Below are 21,060 nucleotides of genomic sequence, written 5' to 3' on the forward strand. Positions count from 1 at the left end.
CACAAACACACCCAAATACACAAAGCGTTTCTCTAGCCCTTTGCTACCAATCTTGGACTTCCTTGCGAGTGCGTGTCTGAGGTCCCGTTGGACATGATGCGACTGCTCCGCATCGTGTGCTGAATGCTCGTGAGGCATCTCATCGTGACCACCCACGTCCACACACGGAATTGCCGACGACAATTCAACGAACACAAAAGGATGAGATGACACGAAGGTCCTGATTGTGGTCTGGCTTTGAATTGAGATGCATTGCTGTCACGCCCCTCGTCGTTGGAAAAGGAAGCATCCCTCGTAGCCATACATGTTGTCGGGCGTAAAAGTGTCCCTCCATCTGCCGACGAGCTTGCCCCCTGCCACCGAGTAACCTCGATACAGCCACTTGCCTCTCCCGTCTGGACGGTACTCCTTCGTCATGATGAGCATTCCATCCCAGCTCCTTACTCGACCGCGGACGACAAAACGACCCCAGGCAGAATGGCCCGTTCCCGACAGGAGGATCTCGTACCTCTCCCTGCCGTCTTCGTCCGGGAACGACGGGTACCGATCCCAGTCCTGTGGCAACGCTTTGGACTTTCCCTTCGTATCCACCGCCAGTGCCGCTGCTGCCAAGCTGGCATCCCCGTGCGGCTCAGTCGTCGTATAACCAGCAGCCAATATGCTCCCCTTCCCTCCTTCGACATCGCCCGGTCCGAGCTGAACGATCTTCTCCCGGATCTTCCAGATCTGCGGCTGCTCCCCGAATGGCCCTTCGTACAAACTGCGCATGCGACCCGCCAGCATCTCGCGGTACGAGTCAAAGTCGAAGAAGCTAAAGCGGCCTTCCCAGATGCCTTCGAACATGCCTTTGAAGAACAGGGGGGGTAGGCCGGGCGAGCGTGTGGGATCGAGGCACGAGAGCAGGCGGGTCACGTCCTTGTCGTGGTCCGAGGAGGTCAGTGTGAGTGGGGGACGGGTGGATGCGGGTTGGCGGACGGTAGTCTCGGAGCTCGGATCGTCTGGGTCGGAGAGCGCGGCCATGCTCTGGACCGCTTGGTCCTTCTCGACTTTCATGAAGAAGGAAAAGCAGGCACCTTGGGCGAGGATAGGTGGGGCAATGCGGAGCTGTCCGCCAATGTGGTCCACCAGGCAGCTGCGGTCGCGAGGCGTGAGGTCGGCCAAGAATGGGTTCGTTGCTAGTGTTGGTCCACCGGGCGCTTGCTGCGCTTCCTCTGTCGATTGTTGGGTATCGCTAGACTTCGAGCCGTTTGCACTCTTGCTCTGATTTGATGTTGGCAGATTACGGAGCGTCCATGGTGCCATGAAAGCGTCGAACTTGTGCGCTGCGAACACGAAAGGTCGCAGGATGAACAATCGCTCGATCGCTTCTCCCTTGGGCTCGAAAGCCAGCTGCTCGGGATCGGTGAGCAAGTAGACCAAGTGCAACGCCAGCGCCTTATGGACGGCATCCGATGGGTATCCTGCTTGTACTGCGCTGTCCAGCATCTCGGTGGCATGATGAAGCGCCAAAAAGCTGTGTAGCTGCGCCCAGCATAGCTGCTCGTAATTGAGTCCGTCATTCTCGAGCATCATCAGATACGCCAGCCAAAGCATCTCGGTGATGGATTCATCATCCTCGAGCAGAGTCGCGCCGTCATCTGGACGCTGCGCTGCGGTGACAACGCACTTTCGCATGCGTTTGAGCAGGATGCATCGTCGACGAAGCTCGTTGGCTAGGTGGTGTGCTGTCAATGCGGTTTTACCGAACCGTCGCCCGATGGCGGCCGTGTCGAACTTGCTGCAGAACACTCGAGCGTAGAGATGCGGATTTGATTCGAGGCTGAGGAGCGAGTGAAGGCGCCTGCAGACGAGCTGGAAAGCATGCAGGTCTGTAGGTGGAGTGACGACCTTTGATTCTCGTAGCGAGGAGTTGTAGAGAAAGCTGCATGGCGCAGAAGTAGAAGAGGACTCGAAGGACGTGTCGGAGATGGCAGCATAGCCTGCAATGCTGTCGAGAATCTCTGGTGGTAGGGACAAGAGCCCTACCTTGGAGGACTCGCCGTTCATGGTGGTCGTTGGAGCGAGAGACTTGAGAAGACCGCCTCTGTGTTGACAAAGATGTATTGACGAGGCAGACCAAGCAAAATTGCAGTCGGGGACCGCTGTCCCGCTTGACTGCCGATCGAAGCGACGCTTTTACGGTCGATAAGATGTCGCTGCTTGATCGAAACAGAGTCAATGGATGGCGTAGGAAGCTGAGTTAAGGAGTGGGCTGATTCAGAGAGTGGAGAGTGCGGAGTAGCGTGGCGTCGAGATTCAAGGCGAAATGCCCGGCTCTGCGCTCAATTTGAGTAGCCGAGCTTAAATCTGGCCGTTCGGCTGCAGTTGAGGCACAGGTGCGTCAGTCCTTCGACCATCTCAGTGAACAACATCGCATCCAGACCACAAACAAACAATGAGGTCCCTTTTGACTTAGATGTGATATCTATCGACAACGGTTTCAGTAGAGCGCCGTTCATACGAGCTTGAGACAGGCTCAACCGGTGTGAGCAACAACCTCGGTCTTGATGCGACTCTTGCCCTTCTGACTGAGGCTGTCCACCGTGTGTTTGAGCTGTTCTGGCAAGGCGAACTCCTCAAACTCGCCCTCCTCGCCACCTGCCACCGGCAGGCTGACGTTGATGGCGCTGCACTTGGCCGCGATGATCTCGGAATCCAACGACTTCTCCGAGAGGTAGATCTGACCACTGTCACACGAATCCAGCAGGATGGTGGGCGCACGTCCCGTGATTTGCACTGCGAACGATGGCGAGCCCGTCACCTCCAACGAAGAGACGAGCGTGTCGACGAGGATCGACGTCTTGGTGCAGTTGGTCATCTGCACTGCATTGATCTTGCCCTTGATCTGGATGATGCTGTTCTTGCAGTTGAAAATGTTGACCGTCTGGTTGAGCTCGGTCTGATCCACGACAATCGAGCGGTTGTCCTCCTGGAATTCAATCGTCCACTTGTTGCCGTCCAACTGCATCTTGGGCGGCTTCTTCGCCTTGAGCTGCGTCGGCTTGGCAGCCAACTTGGGGGGTGCAGCCTTGGTGGGAGGGATCGCGCTGGTCCCTCGCAGTTCGGGGTTCTTGTGTGTCATCTGGCTAGCATCCACCTTTTTGAGACCCTTGGTGACACCTTCGCCCTGATTGAGCTGGCCGAAGACGGCCCCCATACCACCTGCGGCTGCGCCACCAGCAGCAGCGCCGGCGGACACGTCTCCAGCAGGAGGCGGCGGAGGAGGCGGTGGAGGTGCACCTCCGGAAGGAGCCGCACTAGAAGACGCCGTGAAGGATGCAGCATCGCCACCCTTGGGATTCCAAACAAGCCCAGTGGTGTGCGTCTTGAGCACGTACGTCTTGAGAGTCTCCAGCAGCTTGGTGAACGAGCGCGTCCATTCGACGTGTGTCTTGTCGGTGTCCTTGAAATCCTTGATCACACGATTGGCATAGAACTGAGCACTGTCCTTCATCTCGCCGACATAGGGACCAGGCTTGGGTTCGACCGCAACCCATCCTACGGCGGGGATCCCTTCGCTGACGGTGCTGAGATGGTTGAAGTGCTGCTTGTCGGCACGGTTCTTGTCGCGTGTCTCGATGACCTGGGTGAGGGCCGTCTGGAGCGGCTTGAGCAGCTCGGCGAATGCAGGAGAACTGACACCTCCCGCTGGCTTTTGACTGGACGCAGCGAGCAGGATCAGATCGCGCTGTGCCTGGAAGGTCTTCAATACGCTCGTAGCTTGTTCCTGCACTACACCGCCGATCTTGGCGCTGAGCTGCTTGAACTCGTCGAGCGCCTCTTGCAGCGCCTCATCGTACGCTTTGACTGCCGGAGGATCCTCTTTCGGTGCTTCGACCGCAGCAGGTGGAGGTGGGGGAGGGGGAGGAGCGGAGCTGGCGGCGACAGCAGGCGCTGCAGATGGGAGCTCCCTTTGAGACGAGGAGGGACCAGATGACTGATGAAGAGCAATGTCTTCCAGGCGTGAAGTAGCTGCCTCGAGTCTTTTGACCGGGTGGGTGTGCAGGGGTGGAGCACAGAGAAGCAAGAAGTCAGCAATCGAGATGCGAGAACCTCGTCGAAAGCACGGATGCAGGGTGTGCCTACCTCTTGATGAGAGTGCTCAGGTTACCGATGCCTGGCGCCGACATGATGTTGGGACGGATGGATGAGCGATCGAAGATGGGGTTGAGAAGAGATGAAGGTGAGTGGGAGCGGTGCAACCAAACAAACACACACCTTCGGACGTGCGTGGATGGCAGTGTCAAAAGCACAGGCCAATTTCCACACGACTCGAGATTCGCGCGGTTCGAATTTGCTCCACAGCTTGCAACCTCACGCTTTCACTGCAATCAGATCCTGTAATGGATGGTATATTGGAAGCAGAGTCTGTAAAGGGACAGGGTACTCAAACAACATGATGATAGTGAAGGAAAGGCACAAGTACACTGACGGTGGAGAACGATACAGATGAGGACGTGGTGACCAGATGCAGGAACGACAGAGGAGAAAGAGGAGCGAGCGTAATCAGTCGTCGCGGCTCTTGAGAGCAACAGCGGCCTGGATCTCGCGCAGTTGACCAGTGACATCGCCCTTCATCTTGCTAAGCAGCACGACAAAGTTGAGCATGTCCTCGTCCATCCGCGATCGCTGTTGGCTCCATTCTTCCTCCTTGTGCTCGGCAGTGAGCTGAAGGCTTGTCAACCGGGATTCGGCCTGTTGCAGATGAACGCTTCCAGAGGACTCGGTCTCGTAGGTAGATCTCTCCAGCTTGCCCTCGTCGGCCTTGTAGCGCTCCTGCACCGTCTTGCAGCTCTTCTCGTACTCGGCTGCTTGCCTTGACAGCGCCTCGCATCGCTCTCGGTCCGAGGCGAGCTGCGTCTCTTGCTCGGACAGCGCTTCCTGCAGCTTCTCGTACTCTTCCTGCATTGTGAGGCGCTTCTTGGAGGCGTGTCGATACTTGTCGGCTTCCTGAGACCGCAGCGTCTCGATCTGTCGACGGAAAGATCCCTTGATGTCGACGCCGGATTGCAGCATGGTCGACGGATTCGAAGGCGTTAGCTCGAGCTCTTCTACGACACTGCCAGAGCCGAGACGGAAGGGCAGCAGCGAAATGGAGCGCGCCAAAGGGTTGAACTTGGAGATGCGGTCCTCGGTGTCAGCTTGCTTCTTTGCGATGGCGATTTCGAGAGACCAGCCGTCGCCAGCCGCCTTCTTGTTTTGCTCGCCCAGCACTTCAAGACGCTTGCTGAGTCGGTTTCTCTCGGCCAGCATCCTCTCGTACTCTTCCGCCGACATCTCCTGCGCGTTGACCTGCTCTTGCAGATCGACCCTGCGCTTGTTCTTGTCGTCGATCTCCTTTTCAGTGAGCGCGATCTCCTTGATGAGCCTCTCGATAGCCTTCTTGGTTTTATCGAGCTTCGGTACGAGCACCTCGTCGTAGTATTTGTGAAACTTGGAGATGTCTTTGGTGAGCATGTCGTTCTCGCTGCGTTCAATCTTGAGCGGCGAGTCGTTGTTGAGGTAATCCGCAAGTTCGGCCTCAAGCTTGCGGTGCTCCTCTTGGAGCTCCTTGAGTTCGCGCTCTATTGAGGCATTCTTGTCCTCGAAGCGGACACCAAGCTTGGCGTGCTCTTCCGGGTAGGTGTCCTCATTCTGCCAGAATCGGTCGTAGCAGTCCCAGAGGTAAGGGAAGAAGAGCGACTGCAGGTCTTCGATCTCGTCGGGCCGCGATCTGGGACCGGTTCCGATGGTCTCTGCCTGATTGCCCAGGTTGACCATCCACTCGAGCATGGCGAGACAGTATGGCCAATGGCTCTGACTTCCGGCTGCTGTGAGTTTGGTCTTGCTGAGCTCATCGGCGGCGGGGTACTTGATCTCCTTCATGAGCGTAAGCACCTCGTCCTCGAACTTCTTTCCATCTGCGCCCATGACAAAGTTGGTGTCGATGCAGCTGGCGTAGATGTGCTTGAACATGCCGACGAAAGCAGACTGGGTGGGTTCGTGGACACCCTTGTTGGCATCCCAACCCGCCATGGTGAAGCCAGTGCGCTCGAGATGCTCCTTGACAGTGAGACCCATGCGCGTCTTGTAGTGCTTGTCCTTGATCGGACGAGTCTCCCTGACACCCGATCCGCCCGTGTTGCCAATGTTGCCGGGAGCAATCGAGAGCCTGCCTACCATGGACCTCCTCGAATTTGGTGTTGCGACTACAGCGACGCTCTGGCGTCCCGCAGAAGCGACGCTCTGCCTACCAGCGTACATTCCCGAGTCACCTCTGCGACCACTCTGCTGCCCTGGATGAGCTGGGCCCGAAGTCTGTGAGTTGAGCTGCGCGTCCCTGGCATTGGCCGTGGTTGCGCTGACCTGACGGACGGGGTTGGACTGTTGCGGGATCATGGACGCGCGAGGCTGAAAGGTGCCGCTGGTGATGGTCTTGACTGACTTGACGGCCGAAGTGGGTACTGGTAGAGCCGAAGTGATGTGGCCATTGTTCTGGTTTGGATCGATGGCTGCGAGCGTCGAGCGACGCGTGTTAGTGCTCGCCATGTTGGCGGAGGGTGTTTGGTTGTGGTGGGAATAGGTGTCGGCTGCTGTGGCTACCAAGCCCGTCTTGACAAAGATCGAGAAAGAACAACGCTTTGCTAGGATGTACGTGGGAGAAGATAATATGAGATGATGGTAGCAAAGTGAAGATGGATGGATGTCCGAGCCAACGACGATGGCTGGCTGCCTCGCCCACAAGATAGGTTGATTCACTCGTCTATCCAACACTTTTTGTCGCTCCAGACAGAGAGGATCCCGCAAAGAGAGCAACAAAAACACGCGTCGCGAGCATTCTTGATCGGCTTAACATACTCACGTGACTTTGTAAATTGGAATTCTCCAGGCTCAGTCCCTGCATCTCTGTGACGCAATGACACCCCCGCACACTCTCAACGTCGCTGATAGATATCACCTCGTTCCGTCCGCCGGGCATCGACGACGAGAATTTGAAAGACTGAGCTGGCTCCTCTGCACTCTACTCTGCTGCCATTCGGGTGCAGTGACGCCGCTTGCAGTTGTGAAGCACCGTCTCTGGCTCAAGTGGATTGCGTTGGGTCTTTGCTCATCAACCGGCCAATTGACCAGAAATATCGTGAAATGCACTGACCAGAAAATTCCGCCGTCAGCAAGCGTTGGCGTCATATCATTGCTTTCGAGTTGCACACCAACACCAAGCTCTTCTCACCGCCTCTGCCTCTTCTCGTCATCCATCAACATCAGCCTGGGCCTGTAGCACGCCCTTTGCTACGCTGCAGTGCTGATAGCATCGGAAGGAACCCTGCAGCACCTTATCCCTCCCGCCGCCGCGAGCTGTCGCTGGCGTACGCCACTTCGATCCCAACGCCGCCTTCCGCATGCCCAGGCCGCCGACACACTCGCCCGTCACGGGTGAGCCAGTTCCAGACTACTATATACACGCTTCTGACGCCTTCTTCCGCGATACAAAAGGACGCGCCCTCCTCCTGCGGGGCGTCAATCTGTCCGGTCAGAACAAAAGCCCCATTGGCCAACCATCACAAAAGCTTCAAGGCTTCTGGGAATCCGCCGAGTCAGGTGGAGAATCGTTCGTAGGTCAGCCACTCAACCTTCAGGATGGCTCGGCAGACGTGCATCTCGCTCGCCTCCGCTCTTGGGGCTTCAACTGCTTGCGCTACGTCTTTACGTGGGAGGCCATCGAGCACAGAGGTCCCGGCCAATATGACACCCAATACCTCGACTACACCGTCGCCGTCCTCCGCAAAGTCAAGCAGTACGGATTTCGAGTGTTTATGGATCCACATCAGGACCTCTTCTCCCGCTTTACCGGTGGTTCTGGTGCACCTTACTGGACCCTCATCGCTTGTGGAATGAACCCTCGCAACGTTACTGCTACGCAGGCCGCCTTCCTCCAAGCAGAGTGGCCCAGCGCAGACAACCCGGACCCAGCCGACTTTCCCGATATGCTATGGGCAACCAACTACACTCGCCTCGCCGCCGCTTCCCTCTCCATTCTCTTCTTCGCTGGCCGACACTTTGCTCCCCGATGCATCATCGACGGTCAGAACATCCAAGACTGGCTACAGTCCCATTTCCTCAACGCCTGCAAACAGCTTCTCGACAAGATCGTCGCCGCAGGCGATCTCGTTGACGAGTGTGTCATCGGTTGGGACAGCGTAAATGAGCCAAATCAAACCTACATCAGCCTTGAGAGCATCTCCAGCATCCCTAAATCATGGCAGCTCAAAAAGGGCCCTGTCCCTACCCCTATCCAAAGCTTTCGTCTCGGAGCTGGCCAAGCTCAGACAGTTGAAAATTGGGTCTTCAGCTCACTCGGACCCAAACGTAGCGGCTCCGTCGAGGTGGATCCAAAGGGAAAGCTGGCTTGGTTGACAGAGGAAGAGGACGAGGTTCAGGGTGGTTCCAAGTGGGGTTGGAAACGCGACGAGGCTTGGCCACTTGGTCAATGCCTTTGGGCTGCTCACGGCGTTTGGGACCAAGCCACCGGCGAGGTCCTCAACGACGCTTACTTCCGCTGCTTCGAAGGCCCTGCTGGTACCAGACCCGCCGAGTTCGCCGAGGATTACTGGCTGCCACACCTCCGAGAGTACGCAAGTCTCATCCGGTCGGCTCATCGCGAAGCCATCATGTTCATTCAGCCACCCGTCTTCGAGCCACCACCCAAGTCACTTTCTCAGGATGATCTCAAGCAACGTGCGTGTCTCTCTGGCCACTTTTACGATGGTCTCACCCTCATCACCAAGCACTGGAATTGGTTCAACGCAGATGCTGTGGGTCTGCTGCGAGGCAAATACCGTGGTGTCCCCTTCGCAATCCGTATAGGCAACAAGGCCATCCGTCAATCTATCCGAGACCAGCTGGGCTATCTTCGTCAGGATTGTTTGGACGGCCTCGGTCAATATCCTACCCTGATTGGTGAGATCGGCATCCCCTATGACCTCGACAAGAAGAAATCCTACTACGGTGACAGCAAGGGACGAGGCATCGGAGACTATTCAGCGCAGACCTTGGCTCTCGATGCGTCGCTCAACGGCTGCGATGGCAAGAATCTTCTCAGCTACACTTTGTGGACCTACTGTCCAGACAACACGCATCAGTGGGGCGAGGATTGGAACGGCGAGGACCTCAGCATCTGGAGCCAAGACGACGTCAAGGGAGCTGACGCCGGCGACTCGTCCGAGCGAGCAAGGGCCGCGTCCGTATCGAGCGAACGCTCTAAAACTCTCAGTACGGTCTCGTCTGGCACCAATTCTAGATCCAGCATCAATCTGCCCGAGCTCGTCCAAGGCGCTGGCAACTACAATGCGCCCAGCCTGCTCAACGGCTCGCGCGCAGCTGCCGCCTTCTGTCGTCCATTTCCGGTGGCTACCGTCGGCACGCCTGCAAGCATCGACTTTGACATCAAGTCGTCCGAGTTCAGCTATGCTGTCGACATGACTGGCGCCGAGTTGGACGACGCCGGGCTCGCGACAGATATCTACCTGCCGTTCCTTCACTATGGCGCTGACGATATTGCTGCAGCTGCCAGCGGCGATCGCGGCAACAGGGGTAAAGGAACCAACAGAAGCAGAGAGAACAGCACCGCTTCCGAGCGCTGGGCTCGAAAGCAAGAGCAGAAGATCCGTTCTGCCGACTCTCTCGCATCTTCAACCTCGAGCCTCAACACCGGTGAGTCATCGAATTTCGACGACGACGTGTCATCCTCTTCGGGGTCAACCGTCAATGGCAACTCTACCGATCCTTCGGGAGCAGCCTCGACCAGGTCTGCCGCACAGCTAGCCGCCTTGGAGCAACTTCTTTCGCTCGATGTAGAGGTCTCGGCGGGTCGATGGGAAGTGGAAGGCCAGTATCTGAAATGGTACATCACGAAGGCAGAGGCCATCGCCGACGACGCCGGAAACCCTACCAACGGTGTCTTCCGCCATTCGATCAAGGTCAAACGCAAAGGCGGACCCGTCAAGCTCGAGATGTCGGGCAGTGCGTGGGACATCCTATGTTCCTGTGGCCTTCTCTAGAACCTCTCATCATTCACGCAACGGCATCTGTGCATTCGCAATCAGTTCATCGCATTCTCAATGTTGATCATCTTCACGCAAAGCAGAGCTCACATGAAGGGACGGATGTGTTCGGACGAGCTCTCACGACGTTGGAGAGACGGAGAAGTGAAGATTGAACGAGATGAAAGACACACATTTTGGACAGGCCAAAGGCGACAGTCCCGCAAACGACGAACCAGTCGTCGTGGGAACGTCGACGAGCATCAAGACGAAGAAACAAAGCATGCGAGAGAAGGCGAAGATTGACGTGCACGGGTGACGGTCGACGTCGAGGACCGGTCTCGACGCCCCCCTTTGTACCCTGTGTTGGACGGGGTCGTTCCTTCCGAAGGACCAAGGGCATTTGAAGCGAGAAAAGATGAAAAGAGGCTGACCGGCAGGAGAGAAAGTCCATGAGCACCCAGCTCCGGTGAGCCAAGCTTGGAGATGGCGTCTAAGAGTCGGCCTGCTCCTGGATGATCTTGGAGAGACCATCGTACAGATTAGCAAAGTTGTTGAGATTGCCGGTGGGGGTAGCGGCGGCAGCGGCGGCGGCCTGAGCAGCGGCAGCAGACGAGGAAGCAGCAGCCCTCGACTTGCTGGCACGAACACTGGAACGCGACTGAGCAGCGGCTCGGGAAGCGGACTGACTAGCGCGGGCGGCAGCCTTGGTGATCGAGGCGACGGAAGCGCGCGAAGCGGCGGCAGAACGAGAGGCAGCGGCAGATGACGAAGCGGCATCAGCAGAGGAAGAAGCGGCGGCGGCGGCAGATGCAGAGGCGGCAGCGGCGGACGAAGAAGCTTCAGCGGCTGCTGCTTGAGCCTGTTGCTGAGCCTTCTTCTTGGCAGCGGCGGCGGCGGCAGCAGCAGCCCGGCCATCATCGCCGTTGTCGTCGTTGTTCTTGTTACCACCATTGTTATTGTTGTTGTTGCCGCCATTGTTGTTGCCGCCGCTGTTGCCCGAGTTTCCGCCACCTTCGCCAGCAGGCCACCATGTGATGGGGAAGACACCAGTGCCAAGGCCTGTGAATTCGGTGAAGAGGCCGACGCTCATGTCGAGAGAGCCGTAGAAGCAGTTTCCACCACCAGTGGGGCAAGCGTCTTCAACGGTGGCGGTTGCGGTCTTTTGTCCGTTGGAAATGACGATGGTCTTACCGCACCACGAAGAGCGCTGACCCAGGTCACCGTACATGGGCTGGTTGAGGGCAACGACGTGCTCATTGGGGCTGAGGAAGCGACCGCAAGCACCAGCGTTACCGGTTCCGACGTCATACCAGGTGGCCATGCCCGAGTAGGTGGCGCGCTTGGCGAGGGCCTGCTCATGAGAAACAGGGCCCTGTTTGTGGTGTCGTCGGTTCATCGAAGTGGACATGTGAGACGAAGCCAGGGTGCTCGACACCAAGGCAGTGAGGACGACCGCTGCGGCAGCCTTCATGTTGGATAGATGCGAGATCAAGTCGGTGGTTGGTGCTGGAAGCAATATGCGTGACAGGTATGAATGTCGTTGATCCTCCCAAGATATCAAAGTTGAAACGAATGTATGATGTTGCACAACAGAGGCGGCGCGCGAGTCGTGAAACGGGAGAAGGAGGAACGAGCCGAAGTGGAGTGGATGATGAGACGGAGCGGAGTGGAGTGGAGTGGAACGATGAACGGATGGTGTTGGTGGAGATGACGATGGTGGTGATGAGAACTTAAAAGAGCGTGTGCAATAGGGCAAGCCATGGTGGAGCCACACGAGACGGGCTTGCCAGAACAAGCCTCTTGAGAAGCACGAGCAAAAGCAGCAACGACTCGCACTTGGCTGACTACCTCCCTTTGAGCTCGGGCATGGCAGCATCCCGACAGCGGAGTGACTGTGCGTGCATGCACTCTCTTGGCGTGTTGGCACAATTCCAGTCGTGGCAAGGGTCTCAGTGTTGGACTCGAGGGCTGGCAACAAGCGCGTCTGACACGCGGTGATGTACCTCAATTCTAATCGTCTGTCGATCCATGCAGCACATGCCGAGTCAGACAAAGCACACGCGCGTGTGCAGTTTGTAATGCAGCCAATACAAAATTTCAATTCCGAGGCGAGATGCAGCCCGAAAACTCTGGTCAACCAACGCGCTGTTTGTTTCTCAATTTGAACCTTGAGCTTCCAGCGCTTGACATTTCCAAATCGACATGTCCGAGGGGGATCAATTGGGCTGACAGTCGTCTTCCGAGGCGCGTTGATACCCAACCGAGCTCAACTCTTACCGAGACAGCAGCAAGCAAGGTTCGACGACTCACAGCTGTCGTTGCGCGCGGTCGACCTTTGTTTGGTCGATGGTCGGACGGTTGCGCTTCGTCTGATCGCCATAGAATGCAAATACCCCTGAGTCTGGGCTGGGAGCCGGTCCCAGACGATGCTGTCACCACCGCGTGGTCTATGCTTGTAGATCTTGCTCTCTTTGATGTCCACTGTGCGCCGAGTGTTGCCGATTCCTTGGCAGCGTCAAATAGGGCAAGAACATTCTAAGCAGGGTAGCACAATTCAGCAGAGGAAGACACCTGCTGCTTCTGTTCGCCGCAGACATTTGTTTGATCTGCGTCTTGGCGAGGACAGTGCTGCATGCTGCCGCCAACTTCTGAATGTTCTTTGCATCCAATTAGACAGTCTGTCAAGGTCGCCTGCGCTGCTTCCTCGAGGTCGCTTGTTTCGTCTTGCCTGGCTTGGCGTTCATCTGGTGTGCCTTGTTTCCCGGATCCTTGTTTGTCCCGTTCAGGCACTCTGGTGTCGACTCAGGCAACGGCGTCTACCGGCGTTCAAGATCCGCCTTCGCGTCTGTCACAGATGTCAAAACATCCTCGCTCCATTCATGCGATCTTGCCAGGCAGGCCGCGCACAGAAAACTTCTGCGCCATGTTCCAAACCACGCCAATGCAGATGATCGGCCAAGACTAAAGAAGCAATGTGACGACAGCGGAACGCAGATCCCGAAGAACAGGGCCTCTGGTGACCGACTCAGAATGTCCTTCCTTGCTGCTACCCCTCGGACCACCAAGCCAGCCTACCGAGACAGCGAGCCCGCTCAGCATTGTCGTCCGGTAACGATGGCTAGGATAGCAAATGGAGCGTTCAATGCGAGCGCGCTCCTGGTTTCTTTGAACTTTGGGTTCAGGACCTGATGCAGGCATGCGTCTGTCGAAGAACGACACTCACATGGGTCCAGCTTCCTAGCCGTAGCAAGGGCGTTGAACGATCCATGAACAATGAGTTACAATTACATGTGGCCAAGTCATGCAAACGATGCCGCAGAGACTAGGGTACGCCAATCAATCTTGGTACTCCAGTCGGGGCATGATCGCGCCGCGCTTTGATTAGCTGCTATCCTTCCGAATCCTTTCAAAAACTTCCACCACCACCAAAGTGTTCGTCATTAAGCTATGACTGGCACCCTCGATCACGCGCAGCGAGCAGTTCCGCATCTCCTTGGACAAGCTGACCGAACTCGAAAGAGGGATCCGCTCGTCCTTGCTGCCATGCCACACCTCACATGCCACCTGAACGTCTGTGTAGTCAAAGCCCCACGGCTTCTTGCCAAGCACCAAATTCAGATCATCCACCAGCCCGCGCGCACTCTCGTTACGAGATGCTTTGAGGAGAGCCACTGCGCTTTCGCGTTCTGCCTCTTCCGTCGCCAGAGTTCTGCCATGGCCGGAGAGAATCGGCCGATCACTGTCGATAGCTCGTCTTGATGCCGCTTCTTGCTGTACATCTGTCCGTTGAGAGGCCACGTCCGATGGCCTTCCGTCACCGTGAAGCTCGAATTGCCGATCTATGGAGAATTCGTCGTCCGACGAGTTCAACGGTGTCTTGCTGTTCGCTCTGGATACTTCCCTGCCAAGCCGCCAATTTTGCAGCTTCCATTCTGCTGCCTGAGCGGTCTTGATGAATCCGTCGGGCACGTATCGTAGCCATCGATAGCCGCTATCTTGCTGCATACCCGCCCATGGAGCGAGAAATCGGACAGGACCTTGGACGCGATCAGGGAAAAGGAGCGCTACAGCGGCGGCAAATGGCGCTCCTGCACTGTGCGCCAGCATGGCAAATCGGTCGATGTGTAGCAGATCAGCCACCTTTTCGACGATCAAGCTCCATCCCAAGATGGTACGTGAATCTGTTGGTACACCGTCAGTGCGTCCGATGCCCCACCGATCGATACAGATCAGCCGCAGGCCAAGGGAGGTAGCGAGCTCATCGTAGAGGCCGACAAGATGCCTTGAGGCTCCTAGCCCCAAAAATACTATGACCGCGCGGCCTTTCTCGTCGCCGACATCCGCAAATGATACTTGCATGGCTGGAGCGCCAGGAATCGTGATATCAGCACAACACGTTAGACCCCTTCTCTTCGAGCGCAAGCCGTCAGGAACGGATGAGCTCGGTGGCGAGCGCCCTGGCCGAGGAGGACGACCGTTGTGTGCGCGTCCGCCAAGATGTCGCTTGCGATCGTGATCCGGCTCGGAGCTTCCCGTTGAAAGGTTGGACATGACCCTTGCAAGAGTTTCAGGTTCCGTGCTCTGGAGCATCGTGCGGCTCGCGCGTTCCACAGAGCCGACCGAAGAGACCGAACTTACATTCAGCAACGCTCCTCCCTGCGGCGAGGTCGTTCGGGATGACTCCCTCGGAGAAGCACAGTGGTCGATGGCTGCCCACGATGCCGAAGGTTGCGGGCCTCGTGTTGGTGGCGGGACGTCCAACAGACTGCTAGAATATGTTCGGACGATCTCTTCGATTGACTTGACAGGCTCTCGTGCCATATTGCGCGTTCGAAATTGGAGCCGTGCTGTGGTGGGTGCAGCCTTCGTGCTGGACGCAGCATTTGACGGCCGGGCATTAACGTGATCGTCATCTTCGTCGATTGGCCTAGGTGCTTGCAGTGATGCGCCTGCAAGCTGCACCTGCGTCGATCCGGGTGCATCACTAAATCGAGAGTCGAGTTGACTACCTGAGCGAGATCTACGTAGAGCATTGTGCCTCGACGACGATGACTTGTCCTCCCTAACAGGGTTCGCTTCGTGCGCAACGAGAGTATGCTTGGGGATGTAAGGCCCTGTCCTTTTGCGCTCCGGATACAAGTCATAGTAGCTTGTTGCAGGCCGGATACGGCTGTGGGAGCCTGCTTTCGGTGCCGGATGTCGCCGGTCTTCGTCGTCTCGTATCATGACTCTGTCAAGGCCCTCGCTAACGATTCATTCCATGTCGAGGTTGGCAGGGTGACTGAGGTATGCGATAGGACTGGGCGCATTGTGAGCTCCGCTCGTCTGCTCTATGCAGTACCGCCGACTCTTCAAGCTGTTCCCATTGTGATCCGGCTCGCATGCATGATGTCTCAGCGAGCCGAGCGCAGATAGGTCGTGATGGTGAGAGGCGAAGCTGTCGAGCAGGTCTGAGATAGCCAAGGGTCCTCTTGGGAGCATCACGCGTCCGAGACCCGTGCCGACCTCGTTTTTGGTGGGCGGAGGGTCCCTGAATTCATTTGGACCCTGACTCTGCTCGTGCTCGTCGCATGTCCTGCACGCTAGTCGCCCTGCTGCTGTTGTAGAGATCCACTTGCCTCGATTAGTGAGTAGGACTTGCAGTCTAGGATGATGGAGTTCATCCTGAGGCTGAGGATGAGAGGGCGCCAGCTGACTTGGTCAAGTCTGAGGCAGAGACTGCGGCCAACACGATCCTACCAACTCCTGGCAGGGACGAGCCTTGGGCAAGAATGAAATGCAACTCTGTCTGACGGAGCAGACGAAAGTCAACCGCATAACTTACGACAGAAACACGGAACACGACATGCCTGACAATAATTCTCGTAGACCCGAATCACAAAATAACTCAAGAGGTGAGTATTTGCTTTTCTCGCCACTCACAGTCTGGGATCAACTCCGGTTCGTGCTCAAAATTGTCATTATGGCTTCGCTCGACCACTACTCACGCCCGTGCGAAACAAACATCTCGACCATAAAATGCTCGGCTGACAAAAAATGTCAATGAAACAGCTCGAACTGCGGGAGACATGGCAACCAAATCATGTCAATGCCCGTTGACTTGTCGCAGTCTTGATCTAATTTACTCTTACTGAATTCCAGCTTGAATTCACGTAGATAATCATCTCGTAAAGCTCAGATTGACATCGCCCTCTGCGCTATTTGGAGCATAGAGCGGGCGAATTGTGCACGATGTCAATTTTATCATCCTCTCACAGCTCAATGGCCAAATTTTGTGTGACATTTACTCTGCTTTAGCAACAAAGTCACTACGCTGACCAATTACGCAGACCAATAGCAAACAAATGGACCAACAAACGCCCTAGAAATGCTAGAATTCCTTACACGATCGATCTGTGCACGTCCGGTGGCGATCACTTCCACTTCTTCCCGGTGGCCCTCTGTCGTTCGTCTCCGATGGGTCGGGGCACATTGCGCTGAACGATGGCGAAGGAAGCAGGCAAGACACCCAAGGTCAGTCCTGCTCAGCGTCCATCGGAAGGAAATGCAGTATTCAACTTACCCTCGGACCATGGTCGGAATCTTCTGAGTCTTGCTTGCTCGCCGCAGCGACAGTGGCGCCATTTTCGCTCCAGAGACTGTGATGAGAGGCACCGCCGTGGTCAGTCCCGATACGAGCCGGACTCAGCGCGACATGGCCAGTGGGTATTTGAGATGGTCTTGGCGTCGAGTGTGCCTGCGACACGATGTTGGACCGGACACTCGGCGGCGCGCTGCCAGCTCGCGAGTCAGCCGTGAGCTGATCCCGAGCAGGAACAGAACTCGACAGGTCATCCTGGAACGAGCCGGGAACGGGCTGTTGTATAGAAGGCGAAAGTCGGGAGACACTCGCTTGAACTTGCATTGCACCGATCAGGAGGCCATGCAGGGACAGACGAGCCAGAGAAGCACTTGAGGCGCAGCAATACCTGACGAGGGCTCGATCGCCGTAGGTGCGGCCATCGCGCTGCTCGAGATGTTGGAGCTCCACGACATGACCGAATGGCTCCGTCAAAGCTCTGACCATGGCTGGAGACGTGACGACGCTTGCGTCAAGACCGGAAAGCAAGAGGGCGGACTCGTCGCCGCCTGGCAGGATTTCTGGCAGAGGCAATCCCTGACACTGTTCAGGCTTTGTCTGGCAACAATTCAAGCGCAAGAGGTGTTGATCGGTGAGTATCGTGGACTCAAACTTGTGCGGGGAGATGGAAAAGCGGCAGCCGCCCTCTCTCGTCCTCTGGTGTGAAGCGAGGCTTACCTGGACGACAGTGTCAACTGCCTTGGGCTGTGCCGCAACCTCATCGCCATGAGACTCGACACACTCTTGTGAGAAAGGCGTAGCGCTCCTTTGGACGATAGCGAAGGATACCTCGACACGGTAGCCGTGCCAATCGTGGCCGTTGAGATTCGCAATAGCAGCTCTGGCTTGAGTCGAGTCCGACATGAGGATGAACCCCCGTCTTCGAGCCAGATGATCAAGAGTTGCCAAGATCACAGCATGCTCGACCTGGCCAAATTGCGCAAAGAGTGCCTCGAGCTGATCTGTGGTGGCATCCAGAGGAAGGTTGAGAACGTACAGGTTGCGCTGGGCGCGCTCGCGACCGCTTCTCATCCTGCTCGTCGAAAAGAAAGACCAAAGGTGAAGCAGCGCAAAGGCCGGAGTCACTCGTGCAAGACCTGGCTGACTGCGTTGGTGGTTGCCAGACGGAACGACAGAAAGCAAGACAATGCGCGTGCCAAGGTGGTGCCAGTCTGGCCTGTGCCTCCCACCACGCGCGTCGTCACGCATACATCCACGCAGCAGCAAAAACGCGGCGACTTTTCCTTGTTCACAGACAGTCACGAGGACTTGAGCCAAGAACACCAGCGCAACTTCTGCTCGACTCGGCCTCTTTTGCGTGACTCAGCTTTCGTGTCCTTAGCCGTGCCTTCCAGCGTCCGGCGCCTTATTTTGAAGACGCCAGAAGCGCCGGGTCCACGGGCTGTCCCCTCTTTGATGAATCGCAGGCTGTCTGTCCCTGCAAAACGGCAGAAGAGAGCGAACAGCATCCAGAGCTCGTCAGAAGTTCGGATGAGACGACCAAGGCTGGCAAGTCTCTTGCGTCAACTGTGGCCGTACTGGCAAAGCCAGGGTGGAGTCCATCGCCTGGAAGTGCCGTACGTTGTCGTTCGTTCGAAGCCGAATTCCTCGAAGGAAGGCGAAGGGCAAAAATATCCGGAAATGCAATTCGCCGAACAGCCACACCGCTTGGGCGAGGCCAACGCGTAAAGCGCATTTCACATTCCAATCCTTCCGACTTGGACCCTAGTCGCCTCCAAAGACATCGCTAACCACTGCTTCGATGCTCCGACTTCCATCTCATCGATCATCGCTTCTGTCGTAACAGAAAGGAACGCGACCAGACGGCGCGATTGCTTTTCAACATCTCGCCATGTCCACTGTCGCATGCCGATAGATACACCAAAGTTCAGCAAATGGGTTCTTCATCTCTGCACAGCTTGACGGTCTGGCTCGGGATGAAACATGGAGGAGAACCAAGATAGTCGCACGCAAGCTGACCCAGAAGCAGCAAGAAGCGGAAGCAATGCTGCCGAAGTGGTCAATCCAGACACAAGCGACCGAAAGCGCGATCAAAGCTCAAACCACGACCAGCTTTCCTCAGAGGACTTTGTCGAGCTGACGCGGATCTCTCGCAAGAAGGACGATATCGAGCGCCACATCGCCAGTCTGCAAAGCTGGCCGTCATGGGATCCGTTCAAGGATGTGAACTCGTACTCAGCTGATCCTGCATCTCTGGCGAGCAGCAAGACGACAATCGATGCCATCACGAGCCAACTTCGCGACCGCCAGACGGACTGCGACGGTCTGGAGCTCGATGTGCAGCAATTCAATCTCGAGGACATGAAGCGGCTGCGCTCGGTCGCAAAAGCCGTGTCAAAGCGCCACTTGTCCGGACCAGACACTGATCTGTTGGAGCTGGCACTCGGCACCGTATTTGCTTTGGACAAGCTTCTCCGTCTCTTGCGCGAGCGTCGTACGGAACACGACTTGACGGATCTACGGCTGCAGTGGGAGGGCCTGATCTGCTCAAGCTGGCACGAGGTTGTAGAATTGCGTCGCGCCATCGACGCCTTTGAACGCAGATGCGAAGCTGCGACGGCTGCGCAGCCGAGTATGAACGGTGCATCGGCCGCCAGTGCTGGTCCGGGAGAACCCGAGATCGCACACACGCAAGGAACATCTGGCCTTCAACAGATACCGAGGTCGGCAAGCTCGTCTTCCAGGCTACTTTCCGAGTCTCTGAAGCTCGATTGCTCGCGTCTCGTGCTTCGCATTCGAAGCTTCGATGCCGAAAAAGTCCGACCCGCTGGAAGGCTGCTCGACCTCCTGATCGATCAAATCCAGGTTCCAGAAGGACTGATCGACGAACAAGAGAAGCTCGAAGATGCGCTGCCTGATCCTGCCAGTATCGAGGCCAAGTCGTCGCAAGCCTTGTCCAGCCTTAGCCACGCTACCCACTCAGTACCACGAGCGCAGGACGCTATAAAGTCGTTCGCCGTAGGGCCTGAAAGCGAGGATCCCACCAGCGAAGAGGGCACCAGCGTCACCGATGCGGCCTCAACAACGAGCTCGTTGGCTGAGCCCAGGAAGATGCCGAACGACCGGGCGCGGATCTTGAAGAAGACCGCTATCCGCTCCCAGAAAAGCTCTCACCTTAGCTTGCCGATGACACATGCACGGCATGCTTCGAACCACTATCGCTCGGATCCTCGAGATGTGCTGGACGTCGCGGTAGGCAATGTTGTCAATCGCATGCCGATCTCGGTCTCGATCAAGAATGCAAAGCTGGTGGACTCGATTGCGCATCAACGTCCGGGCACCTTCAAAGACTTCAGCGGCCAGTACTGGATCGGAGAACCCGAGCCGCGCCTCTGCTTTTGTCGGATCCTTCCATCCAATTTGGTGATGGTCCGCATCGGAGGAGGATGGCAAGAGCTGTCCGAGTTTCTCACGCACAACTACGCGCACCTTAATCTGGAAGGCGTCCAAGATGATATTGCGCTGGCACGCGGAACAAATGGAAAGCAAGCAGCCAAGATGACATGGATGCGCTCCGCCTCTGGTCCAGCGAGCTCACCCCGCGCCAGGACGCAGTCGTCCATGGGACCGCTTCGACCATACGCAGGGCCGGACTTAGACAATGCGCGACACTCCTCGCGAATCGTAACGATGCCCACGGTGAGCACGAACGCCCAAGCGACACCTCAAAATATACCAAGCGGCCACCATATACCCAGTATCACGCGACGCCCAGACCCTGTCGAACAGAGGGATGGGAGCTTCTCGACTCCCTGCAAGATATCCGATCTTGCCTCGAGCACTTCCGACTCGTCGATCGTCATTCACTCTTCGTCACCATCGGCTTGAGTCAGCTGTATACCTATTCCAGACAAATCTTTTGTTCACTAGCGCAATGCATTCTGTGAGATGCCCATAGAATGAGACTGACCAGGCCTGTTCAAGCGCTCCGGCGGGTTGGTCGGCAAGAAGCAGCTTGAAGGTCGTTTGCTTGCCGGCAGCAACGAAGAGAATGCGAAGTGCCAATGTGAGGCCTCTGGAAGAAGACAAGCACGCTGTCATCGATCTGCATGCTCTAGAGGCCATCTGTTGTGTGCAGCGTTCGATATTCTCACGATGTTTCCAAAAGTCGGGAACACTGACCGGAGCTGCCCGGTCCGGTCACAGGCAAGCTTCCTTGGTCGGCAAAATTACGAAAATAAACGCACAGCGCCCCGCCCCGCGGGGACTGCGTTCACAATCTGGTTTTTCATGCATGAGAAGCCGTGAGCTTCGCACCGACCATACATTCGGTGCTGGTGAGCGGAGTTCATGAGGTGGAGCCTGGTGGCTTCTGGGCCCTGATGAGGAGGGTTGCAGGCGGCCGTCGGACTGACAATC

The 21,060-nt window shown here is 56.7% G+C and overlaps 7 protein-coding genes across 7 annotated transcripts; 2 read left to right on the plus strand and 5 right to left on the minus strand.

Annotated features, from left to right (window-relative positions):
• Positions 1 to 258: 258 nt before the first annotated feature.
• Positions 259 to 2,046, minus strand: PSEUBRA_000264 (uncharacterized protein; the record flags this gene model as incomplete). The annotated part of the gene is made up of 1 exon (XM_059464348.1): positions 259 to 2,046. The coding sequence occupies one exon, from the start codon at positions 2,044 to 2,046 to the stop codon at positions 259 to 261; it is 1,788 nt and encodes a 595-aa protein (XP_059321044.1).
• A 469-nt stretch (positions 2,047 to 2,515) lies between these two features.
• On the minus strand, positions 2,516 to 4,169 carry PSEUBRA_000265 (Adenylate cyclase-associated CAP, C-terminal; the record flags this gene model as incomplete). The annotated part of the gene is made up of 2 exons (XM_016435890.2): positions 2,516 to 4,022; positions 4,126 to 4,169. 2 exons carry the CDS (start codon positions 4,167 to 4,169, stop codon positions 2,516 to 2,518), a joined length of 1,551 nt encoding a protein of 516 aa, XP_016294859.2.
• Positions 4,170 to 4,545: 376 nt separating this feature from the next.
• PSEUBRA_000266 (Kinetochore protein Ndc80) lies at positions 4,546 to 6,567 on the minus strand (the record flags this gene model as incomplete). Its single annotated transcript, XM_016435892.1, has 1 exon — positions 4,546 to 6,567. One exon carries the CDS (start codon positions 6,565 to 6,567, stop codon positions 4,546 to 4,548), a length of 2,022 nt encoding a protein of 673 aa, XP_016294860.1.
• An 851-nt stretch (positions 6,568 to 7,418) lies between these two features.
• Positions 7,419 to 10,076, plus strand: PSEUBRA_000267 (Glycoside hydrolase, family 5; the record flags this gene model as incomplete). Its single annotated transcript, XM_016435866.1, has 1 exon — positions 7,419 to 10,076. The coding sequence occupies one exon, from the start codon at positions 7,419 to 7,421 to the stop codon at positions 10,074 to 10,076; it is 2,658 nt and encodes an 885-aa protein (XP_016294861.1).
• Positions 10,077 to 10,551: 475 nt separating this feature from the next.
• PSEUBRA_000268 (RlpA-like double-psi beta-barrel domain protein) lies at positions 10,552 to 11,532 on the minus strand (the record flags this gene model as incomplete). The annotated part of the gene is made up of 1 exon (XM_016435885.1): positions 10,552 to 11,532. One exon carries the CDS (start codon positions 11,530 to 11,532, stop codon positions 10,552 to 10,554), a length of 981 nt encoding a protein of 326 aa, XP_016294862.1.
• Positions 11,533 to 16,474: 4,942 nt separating this feature from the next.
• Positions 16,475 to 17,712, minus strand: PSEUBRA_000269 (RNA recognition motif domain protein; the record flags this gene model as incomplete). Its single annotated transcript, XM_059464349.1, has 3 exons — positions 16,475 to 16,537; positions 16,624 to 16,917; positions 17,359 to 17,712. The coding sequence occupies 3 exons, from the start codon at positions 17,710 to 17,712 to the stop codon at positions 16,475 to 16,477; spliced, it is 711 nt and encodes a 236-aa protein (XP_059320961.1).
• Positions 17,713 to 18,624: 912 nt separating this feature from the next.
• On the plus strand, positions 18,625 to 20,529 carry PSEUBRA_000270 (Growth-arrest-specific protein 2 domain protein; the record flags this gene model as incomplete). The annotated part of the gene is made up of 1 exon (XM_059464351.1): positions 18,625 to 20,529. One exon carries the CDS (start codon positions 18,625 to 18,627, stop codon positions 20,527 to 20,529), a length of 1,905 nt encoding a protein of 634 aa, XP_059321045.1.
• Between the last annotated feature and the right edge of the window lie 531 nt (positions 20,530 to 21,060).

The sequence above is a fragment of the Kalmanozyma brasiliensis genome (genome assembly GCF_000497045.1).
Source record: "Kalmanozyma brasiliensis GHG001 unplaced genomic scaffold PSEUBRA_SCAF1, whole genome shotgun sequence".
NCBI lineage: Eukaryota > Fungi > Basidiomycota > Ustilaginomycetes > Ustilaginales > Kalmanozyma > Kalmanozyma brasiliensis.